General features: G+C 27.0%; 1 protein-coding gene across 1 annotated transcript; it reads left to right on the top strand.

Annotated features, from left to right (window-relative positions):
- The first annotated feature begins 253 nt into the window (after nucleotides 1–253).
- On the top strand, nucleotides 254–10,410 carry LOC111041049 (protein MRG1-like). The gene is made up of 9 exons (XM_022325202.1): nucleotides 254–549; nucleotides 3,757–3,958; nucleotides 4,027–4,162; nucleotides 4,237–4,329; nucleotides 4,396–4,481; nucleotides 4,544–4,649; nucleotides 5,856–5,983; nucleotides 6,560–6,647; nucleotides 10,210–10,410. The coding sequence occupies exons 1-8, from the start codon at nucleotides 516–518 to the stop codon at nucleotides 6,600–6,602; spliced, it is 828 nt and encodes a 275-aa protein (XP_022180894.1). The 5' UTR covers nucleotides 254–515; the 3' UTR covers nucleotides 6,603–6,647; nucleotides 10,210–10,410.
- The last annotated feature ends 892 nt before the right edge of the window (nucleotides 10,411–11,302 follow it).

Genomic DNA, 11,302 nt, shown 5'->3' with positions numbered 1-11,302 from the left:
TCAAGAAGAAAAATTCGATTCGTATCGATACGGAATAGTTACGTACCACCTCGTATCGGAGTCCGAGTCCGATACGGGTCGGTACGTATCGCTTGTATATTGCACGTGTAACATCTTGAACGCTTAAAATTGATCCGATACGTACCGATACACTCCAAATTCTTTCTTGAAAATCTTGTGCCGTAACCGAAGTGACGAGAAATAAGTGGTGATAAGACGCGGGATCACCAAAGAGTCTAACTGGTAAGCACCACTGGCTTATAGCAATATAGCGTTCTTCAGTTCTACTCTGACCTGACGGACATCGACCGACGCGCTCGGCGCACTCACGCACAACGGAAATACGATTTATGCTACTTCCTACTTATCTTATGTAGTTTTATCTACGACAGTTGACTATCGACAATCCGACATTTCCCGTGTGCCACCTGCCTGCAGTACTTGTGAGTGTGTATATCGTGTGTCGGTCATTACTCGTTTGTGATTTATCTAATATTTTGATCTCGTGACTCAAAATGAATAGGAAAAGGAAATTTGAATTTGCCGTAGGTAAGTAACAAGTGTTAGTTTAATTACAATAACCACACGCTTAAGTTCATCTCCCGGTTTGGTAGATATTATGCTACCAATTCCCCCGTCCAATTGCTTGGCCATGCACCTAATGGGTTAACTGCCTAGGCAGTAGACATATTATTAATAAATTCCCAATATGATATTAAATCTTACAAGTTTCAACTGCGGGTACCTATTTGTTATTTATGTGATTATAATATGCTATTAGTGAGCTATATAATAATTAATGTATTAGTTGTCAAGAGCAAGTTGTTGCCAAGCTGACTTAAGGCAGACTTCATGCTGACTGGCATGCAAGTGAATTGTGCTCATATAGGTTCTGTGCAGGTTATAACTTTTCTGGATCCCTACAATACTGGATTAGCTCTAGATTTGTCAACTAAACAGCAGTGTGCAAGGTAGTGTGTTAGTTACATGGGGTTTAATTGCAAATTACTCTGCCTTTGTCTGGTGTTCCTCGAGCAATTTTATCTTCACTTCGTTTTTTTTTCTGTTGGTAAATAGTGCATCTTGCATATTCAAAAATAATATTGTTTGCTAATGATGTGAAGCTATTAAGATAAAAAAAAATAGCCTTGATTGTGTGAGATAGCAGGTAGATCGAGATCCTCCTACAAGATACTAAATAGTAACTAAAATCCAAGACAACTTGAGTGTGTTCAACTCAGACTCCTACATGTTGCTAGTTTTATACTTAAGATATCTTGTTCATAATTGTATGCCGATTGCTACTCAACTCACCTTTGCTTACCCTCTTTAGCCAAATGTCGATGTATAGCAGGTATTAAATTGTGGGTCTGCTAAACAAAAATAATGATTTACCTGTCCTCTCTAATCTGCTTCAAAGTTCATTATCGTTAATCTCTTTCTAGTGCCCTCTTCTATGTCCCATATGCCACCACCAATTAGATAGATAATGACTAATGAGCCTTTACGACTAGATAATAATGTTTGCCAATTGCAGATCCTGCCTTTAACAACTTTTTATTCTAATTATGTGTAATTTATATATTATAAGTTATTGTAATTTGTATATTATTAATGACTATTATTAATAATTACTATAATATCGTAATGACTTCTTTTATCTAGAATGCGTACTGTTTTTTAATAATAATAATTGTGAACAACTGAAGTCGCAGCATTGGTGCGGTAGTAACAGAATTGAGACTCAAATTATTTAGGATAAATACTCCCACTAAATATTTAAATAGATAATACAAATTTGGGTAGGAAGAATGAATATCTTTTATTAATTAAAACAATTTACAGTGTAGTACATTTTGGGGTATATTTATATACGTACCTATTATCTACAAAATATCTATAATATCACTATAATAATATAGTTCACATTGTATTTAATTCTAATCTGACTCATAGTGTTAAGTAGTGTATTATTCTCGGTCTGTTACCTATGTTATCTTATAAACAGTTTATTGTGTCTCGTTATAATCGTTTTCTCTACTACAATGTCTTGTGTGGTTTGTAATCAACTGTGAAGTAGGGTCTCCAACTAAGACATCCAATGTTCAGAATTTCAACCGTTGTGTACACAAAATGGTGTTATTTAGTTACGTTTATACTACCATTTATAATTTTAGAAACTAGGCATACAAAAAAGTAAATGGGTGTGTGATATGTGTTTGTCTTCACAAAACTTTGTGGATTTGGAGCATTTTACTAGGTAAATTTAGTCCAGTAGATTTGACTATGATATTTGTCTATTCTGATAAAGTTCAGAGAACGTCATAGCCGAATGCATTGTCTCTGTCTGGAAAACATATAACATTACAAATTGTACACTCTGAATAATTCTTTTAACTTTGGTATGTTTAATTTTAGGGTTAATTGACCTTCTACTAAATTTAGAATTAAAAGGATTATCTAGTAAATTACGTAGGTTTTTATACTTTAATTTTAAAGCAAGATGCTGAGCATTTTAAAATTGTGAATTGCTTGTATGTTTTAAAATATCTAATTGTTTGCTATAAAATTAAAATAGAAAAAAAATTCACTAGATAATATAATTACTTCTAAATTTGGTTATGGGTCGATTCACTCTAAAATTAAACATAACAGAGTTAGGTAAATTAATAACTTTGCACGTACTATTTGCTGTGTTATGCATTTATAAAATGGAGACAATGCAGACGGATATGGTATCCTCTTCAATAAATTTAATTTGCTGGCTAATCCATTGAATGAAGTGTAAGAGTCAATATCCTTATGTTCTGATAAAGTTGATAATTTCTCCAAATTAGACATTTTGGTAACTAAAGTTAATATAATAGCCAGGAATTAGTTTATATTGAAAACAAATGTATGAAGATGCTTGAGAAATAGATTCCTTAAAGATTAGTCATAATGTAAATGAACAGTCTGAATTAGTCTATCATGTGGATAATGTTTGTTGAATTCTTAAAGTAACTAACAAATTGCTCTCTGATACTCTATCGAAATTGGCTAACTTGGATTATGTAAGGTTGCACATTAAGGTATAATTAAAATATATTGCATTAAATAGTGTAATGATATTAAAAGAAATATTGTTGTTGTATTCAATAATAATAATAATAAAAAAAACAGAACTTCCAAGATAGGTTGTTATAAAATCATTCAAAAATCAATTTAAAGTTAAACCTATAATTGCAAACTGTAACCAATTTGTGTTCAAACTTTCCTAATAAACTGTATATTTAAATGATTATTGTTCAACGTATAACAGGAAGACTATTTGTTACAAAATAATTTTTCAAATAGATAAAAAAAATGTATTTGTTTGGTCGTTCAGCATTGGCTTGTTTCTGAATAAAGAGGAATATTTTGGTATGTGTACTTTATCAAATATTTGAATATTATCATTAAGTAATTAGCCTCTTTTAAATTGTTATATTTCTCATTATTGAGGCCTGTAGATACTTAAGTATGAATACATATGATTTATCATCTATCAACTTATTGCAAATACAATGAAATTTCTCTCATTTTGTTGTATTTCTCTTAGGCTCAAAACTTCTAACCTAACTTAAGGCAGGTTGAAACACTGACTACAGTAATCATTAGAATATGACTATTGTAAATATTATAATGAATTTAAATTAAATTACATAAAAATATTTGTTTAAAACACATAAAATATTGTTTTTTATTTCTAAATTGTAATGTTTTATTCTTAATTAGGTGACAAAGTGTTGGCTTATGATAATAAATTACTATATGAGGCCAAATGTTTAAAAAGAGGCATGACTATGGCTAGTACCCAGTACTTGCTTCATTTTTTTGGTTTCAACTCTAAATTTGATGAATGGATTTATGAAAACGACATATTAGAGATGAATGAAATTAATTTAGCTCACAAGAATAGGTTATTATCTAAGCTACGGTAAGAAATTGATGAATTATTACTACTCACCACTTTTCACCATTTATTTATTATAATTATAAAAGTAGGAAACCTGCCAAAAGATCAAAAAATCTAAAAAAATCTAAAAAATCTAATACTACAAAAAATGCTTCACCAAAACCAGCATTAAAAAAAACAGATAAGATCTCAAATATTATCCCAAACATCAATCCATATTCAAAGGTATTACAATAAGTATAAAAAATAATGTTAAGAATTTCTGTTAGATATCTATTTTTATTTTATTTTTATTTTAGCTTCTTGCCGACAAATTGCATAATATTGCTGTACCCCTTATTTTACAAAAAGCATTGTTTTTGGATTTTGTGATGAACAACACATTTCAAAAGGTATGATACGTTTTATTTTTATATATTATGATTATTATCACTGTTATATTGATTGCTTGGTTTTAGATATTAAAATTTCCAGAGAAACATTTTTTGGCAGAAATTTTACATGCTTTCACTCAATCAACCTATTTTGACGATGATAGCGAAAAGTAATTATTTAATGACTATCTAAACTTATTGTTGTTAAACAATTTTACAATATTTGTTTCAGGAAAAGTTCAACGATGTTATGTGTAACGCTGATGCAATATTTTAACTCTTATGTTAGCAAACATCTATTATACGTTAATGAAAAAAGATTCAAATTATATATAAAGGTAATAGTACAAAACCAATCATGTGAAATAAAGCATGTTTTTTAATTCAATGATAGAATTTAATGACTTTCATATTTAAATATTTAAAATACTAATAACTTAAGAATCTGAACTGAGATAAATCTATTGATTTTACAATTATGTTATCTAACGTTTGTGTACACTTTCTATAAAAAGAACAACACTTTGATCTTAAATTTGACATGATTTCTGGTTAGACCTAGTTACTACTTTAAAGAGCTCTAAATTAAAATTTATCTGTAATATTTAGTTAAGTACTTATAGATATTTTATATGTTCATTTTTTTTTAGTTTGTTTACAATTTCAGTATAATAAAATTATTTAGCTTTGATTCAAAATCTTTATACAAGGTTCTTCATAAAGTGTATCGCATACAACAAATATCAAAAATACGTAATCACTATTGTTTCTATAAGTGTTTAAAGTTAAAATTGTTTACATAATTTAAAAAAAAATGATGACAATTTAACCAACTATTTTGTAGTTGAAAATGTATGCAATGCTCCTATCATATGTAGTAATTACTAAAATTTAAAAATCTTAAAAATATATTTATAAATTTTTTTTGGACATTTTAAGTTTAAATTTTGACGAAATTAAATATTTAAAATAAGAATTGAAGTTTGAATTTTGATAAAATTAAATATTTATATTATAAAATAAGTGTTTTGGTATAATTCAAAAATATTCTTTGTGGTGTCTTGAAAACTTATGAATTATATTATTTTAATGAATATTTATCAAACCAGGTAATTGTTTTGCTGTATAGTAGTTGTTGAAAGTGTAAATTGGGTAGGTCACTGAATGAGGAAGTCTTAAATTCATCTGGTAATGTATGATGCTATTCTTAATAAAAGTTCTCATTTACTTGTAAATAAAAATGTTGGATAAGCTTTTTTTAGTGTATTATAAATCTATGCACAATCAAGTAATATTCAATAAAATTACATTGAAAGAGAAATATAAAACTTAATTGTTACTACATTGATTGCAAATCCCATCACAATCTTATTGCTCGTAGTGGAAGTAGTCATCAGTTATATTATCTGAGAATATAATTTGCCTTGCTGCAATATTAATTACTAGAGTTTTGTTCTATAATCATTATGAACTTATCTAACTTTTTAAAATAAATGAATAAGCAATTTTTTATAATAGTTATGTATGTACATTGTCTGTTTAAGGGCATTCAATATTTTCAGCAAAGAAGTAAAAATCAACCAAATATCACCTATATCTTCAAAAAAAAATCTATGTCGAAATACAATTTGGTGTTATCTGTATGGTCCCTTATATCTATTGAGATTTCTTGGTATGTATTAAACACAAATACATTATTTTATATTAATTCTTAAGGGCTTTTATGGCAGGGATGGCCAAAGTGTAGCCCTTGTCTTAACATTTTTAGTTATATAATAATAAATATTATTCCGTTTTCTGCTCTTCATATTATTCTTCATTATAATTTTGCGGTTTGAAACTCATCGTTGGCCTCCCGTGTTTTATAGGAATTTTCATTACTTTATAAAAGTTGGTTATGTGGTAAATACTTTTTTCTTTAATATTTGTTTTATTTATTTGACACCGGTTGGCAATGTAGTGTACAATGAAATAGAAGCACACTAAAGCCTAAAATGATACATTTATACATATAGGAATTTAAATATTGATTCTATTTAATAAATTTAGCTTAAACTAGAAATATTGTTCGTGGATTCCTTGCCTTTTAAAGAAAAATAATGATTAGATGTAAATAAAATGCCTTAACTACAGAAATATTTATCAATTCATCGATTTATCTTATCATATGCTAATCAAAATCTCTTCTTACATAACATTGAATAAATTTAATGAAAATATTTCACAAAACATTTTATTTATTTATCAGCTCATTTACCATCCATTTTGATGTCAAACTCGTCGCTTCCTGAATGTGATTTAAATACTTTCTTTCTTCATATTGAAGGATTATACCGGTAAGTTATCATTTTTAGATTTTTCATTCTATCAAATACTGTTACTATTTTAATAATAATAATAATAATAATTTATTATTTGCAAATCAAGAATAAGAATCATGTGTAGTTGTGAAGTATAAAATAAAGTAATAAAGATTGGAAAGCCCCTATAAGCATAGCTTATGTTGAGGAGTTTTAATTTGAATTCAGTCGGTGACAATAAAAAATAAAAATACTAATTACGTATTATATTTGTTAACGTTCATATTTCAATAATGTTGATCTGGTAACCCGTCATAACCGCGAATCCAAAAAAGCGAATGTCAAAACAGCTAAGTATATTAAAGCCATAATAACGAAAGTTCAAAACAGCTAAAGTATATTATTTCAAAATTATTAATATTATAAGTCAAACAAGTCATACTTCAAATTAAATATAAAAAAAATTTAAAAAAAAGATAAAACATTATTTCTGAGAAATTCTTAACGCAGTATCTTGATAATTTTTCATTTTTTTTGGGGGGTTTTGCTTATGTATTGCTCTACTTTCATTTCTGTGTTAGTCTCCTTATTTGAACCCTTCTATGAGTTTCCAAAGTGTTGGGTGACACGATCCAAGTAAATTATTAAAACTACCGATTCCAACCTAAATAATATGTAAAAATCTATTAAACATACTTAATGTATTTTAGATATATTTATTCATAAAAATTAATTACCCTTGGCAGAATTATTAGTCTTTGCAAATCTATCAGGTCATAACAATTCTACATTTCCAAAGGAAATGTTGGACCTCTACGTCGTTTGCGCTCAGTCTTTCCAAGCCAAGTATCTTCAAAGTAGTCCAATAGTGGTCAAAAAAGTTCTTCGTGTTCTATGTAATAATCACTTTCACATAAGTGCTCTAAACTTGCTAGTACGTCAAGTACTGGTACATAAGCAAGAGCTGGTAACAATCGTATTGAATACATAATTCTGCATCAGTTAGATATTTTTCATGAATTGTGGGTGTCAATTGTATTTTTTGCCATTCACATTGACTTAAGTGAAAGTGGCAACCTCAAGAAATTATATTTTGAAAATTTTCTTTAAATGCCAATATTGCACTTTGTTCAAAGTCAGTCATAATAGTTTTAGGATTTAATGGTGTATGCGATTATAGTATTTTGATGAAATAAGAATATGTTGCAGTACTTTTATCAGGTAATAATGCAAAAACTACTGGTGTTTCAGTGTTATATTTCAATACGTGAATTGTGTATATTTGTGTAAATATAGAAGGAGCGCTCTTAAATGTACTGTCGGCGAACCAATGTTCAGATTCAGACATTAATTTTAATCCTTCACTTGTACAAAATATTAAAATTCTATTCTTTGTAAGACCGTTAAATTTTGTAATTATCAAACAACAAAAACTTACTTCCAATGTTTGTTTGTTTATACATGTTTGGTATTTCTTCTAAATCTTTCAAAGTTAGTGGATTAGGCGGAGAGCGTTGATTACGTTGCCTAGTTCACTGGATAATTCTTTTAAGATTTGATACATTTGTGGGATTGCCTTGAATTAAATTTGATGACGCTGTTATTACAATATCATTAATAATTTTACTTGGATTGTGTTGAGTAGTTAAAGCACTTTTTTTCATTACTTCAGTTAAAGTTTTGACTTCAATTTTAGCTGAATTGTGGACATGTATATGTTTGAATAAAGAATCTGTAATAACCAAATCATTTTTTAAGTTAATTCTGCCACGACATTTTTCAACTTCTTCACATCTCCAGTATGAAACTTCGCTGTTTTCACAATCCTTCCGATACAAAAACCCATTGTATTTTACAAGTGGTTTATTTTTTTGTGAAATTAGATATTCAATATTTTTAAACGACATATGTGAAACCATATAGATATAATATACGAAGTATGCTACTGCGATACTGATCGGTTAAACATACACGGCATGTCACTGTCGCTGTCTGACCATACAATAATATTGGATAACCTAGCTATAAAACTCATTGTCATTATATCTCTATAACGTAATACTATTACTATAGATAAAATAATAAGAGTAATAATTTAAAAATAATATACTCTGGCTGCTTTGAACATTCACTATTATGGCTTTTAGCTATTTTAGACTTAGCTATTTTGACAATCGCTTTTTTGGATTCGCGGATATGACGGGTTACTAGATCAACATTATTGAATTATAATTTCAAGGTATTTATATTATTAAAATTATCTATGTTAATTCAAAGTATTCTACATAGTTAGATTGCCTCTGAAACAGAACTTTTCATGCCAACATTTCTATGGAACTAAGTTACATTTAAATTAATATTAGGTTTGTAATCTTTATTTTAAATATGGTTAGTAACAGTGTTAGTTTTAAATGTTTAAAAGGATAACAATACATTTCTATAATACAAACTCTTAACATTAAGTAAATTAAACACATTGTATATAAAATTGTTGTTAGTGATCTTAGGTATATTTATTATAAATTTAATTACATTGTTTAAAATAATAATTGAAGAATGCATATGAGACTCATAAGTCATAAGCTTGTCTTCAAAATACAATACCATACACAATTGATTGATCTAAAGCTAAGTAAATTGTATGTTTCATATTAATATCAAATATATTTTGTAAATCATAAAAAAACATAAAAAAATGTTATAATAGTATTTTTAAGGTTATTTATATGATAAGTCAATTTTTTAAGTGAAACTTAAATACTTAACATTATTTGTATTTTCAAGAATAACGAAATTAAAGTTAATATATTTAGATTTATTTTAAATTATAGTAAATTATTATTAAACCAATCTTTAATATCATTTATAATATGATTTTATCTATATAAAATGTCTTTATTGTTTTACTATAAATTAAAATAGCAGTATCATCAGCTTAACAAATTATTTCTGCACACCAATATTTAATAGACCTTATTTTATATGAACAGAAGAGAGCCAAGAACAATGCCTTGTGGAACACCATGTGAAATTTCAAGTGGCGTACTGAATTGTTAGACACAATTATATTCAAATAGAAGTTCCCTTTTATTATTTGTACTTACAATTTATCAATATCAAATTTAGATTAAATTTTTATTATTTCTGAGCCATCTTCTTTTCTGATTTACAATTTCAGAATTATTAGTCTAAATAAGTTAGTATTGTTTTTCTCTGCATACAATCTTGGTTTTTGCAAATATCATTCTTTTGAATTTGATGAGTCTTTCATTCATATATATACTTAATGTTTTAAGTATTTTTAAGTCTGTTGTTATGAGTAAAATAAACTAAAATCATGCATCCAAAGAAATATAAAAAGTTTAGTAAAACTACCAAAGTTTATAATTTTAATATATAATTTAAGTCATAAAATTACGTATTTTGAAATTTTTAAATGCATCTATTATTTTGTTGAAATTTAGGTCATTAAACATCTGAGTTCTAGTTATTAGTTTGTAATACAGTTCACACATCGTCATTCCTTTTGTATTTAATTATGACAGTAAATATAATACCTTCATTAAAGTAATCATTCAAAATATATTTGGTTTTTTAGGTTTATGGAGAATAATTATGATACTTATTTCACTGACAATTCTTACATGGACGTTGAATACAATTTGTAAGAAGTATACATTCAAAATGTTTATAATTTAGTGTGTAAGAAAATAGAAATACATTGTTAACTAAATAAGTTAGTCTAGTTAGTAATAAAAATGTAACTAAACTATAATACCATACAATACTACTTGTTTATAATATTAAAGTGTATTTTTATTTAGGAAATATGTAATAAATTATGTTTTAATTATAAAATAAATGTGTTTATACACAAAATATGAAATAGAATTTTGTTAGTTATTCATACTCATTTATGGTTACTAATTACTACTACAACTTTTAATTTAATTTGTTATTCAATTTGATTTTGTATATTGGTTATAGTATTATTTATGATGAAATATGTTAAGGAACTTTTTTTCTGCACTGTTAAACCATGGAAATGGAACAGTACAGCATCTATTAGCGACTATATCCGAACCAGTAGTTGACACTAGCCATGATAGAAGTTGGAGCAAAAACATATGCTAATGAAAAAAAAAACAAAAGAGAAACTTAGATGATCATCAGTGAAGTAGGATGTTGATGACCTATAAACTCCAAAAACTTTACGTGAACAAGTGAAAAAGTTTTATTTAAAACTAATAATTATTATTAGAGATATGGGTGTCAGGGTAATTTGAAATATGAATTGTAATATTAATTGAAAATAGTATACATTTAAATTTTAAGCATTATATTAAATTGTATTAAAAAAATGCATTAATATTCAAATTGCACTGTACAATTAAAATGTATCCAACAATTTATAAATATAATACTCCACGAGAGTGTATGATCAGGGTATGTCTGAAAGAGCACTTGTTATATATATATAGGTATAATGCTATAACGGTAAATCTTATCGAGGCGCAATATATTTGATAACAAAAACCCTACAGTTATAATAACAAAATTATTTTTTTGAATATTATACAAATTTTCTTTAAAATCTAAAATTTAAGAAAAATGGTCCCATGTTCTATAAAAACTACAAAAATGAACTTAAAAATTTTGAAAAATTCAGAATAAAATTTGAATTTTCTGAA

The sequence above is a fragment of the Myzus persicae genome, unplaced genomic scaffold, assembly GCF_001856785.1.
Source record: "Myzus persicae strain clone G006 unplaced genomic scaffold, MPER_G0061.0, whole genome shotgun sequence".
NCBI classification, from domain to species: Eukaryota; Metazoa; Arthropoda; class Insecta; order Hemiptera; family Aphididae; genus Myzus; species Myzus persicae.
This window is presented reverse-complemented; position numbering and strand designations above follow the sequence as displayed.

Bases quoted from the DNA above. Each gene is read 5' to 3' on its own strand.
- LOC111041049 (XM_022325202.1), top strand. From the start codon at position 516: ATGAATAGGAAAAGGAAATTTGAATTTGCCGTAG. The intron at 4,163-4,236 runs GTATTACAATAA...TTTTTATTTTAG, and splicing joins ACATCAATCCATATTCAAAG to CTTCTTGCCGACAAATTGCA. The intron at 4,650-5,855 runs GTAATAGTACAA...TGTCTGTTTAAG, and splicing joins GATTCAAATTATATATAAAG to GGCATTCAATATTTTCAGCA.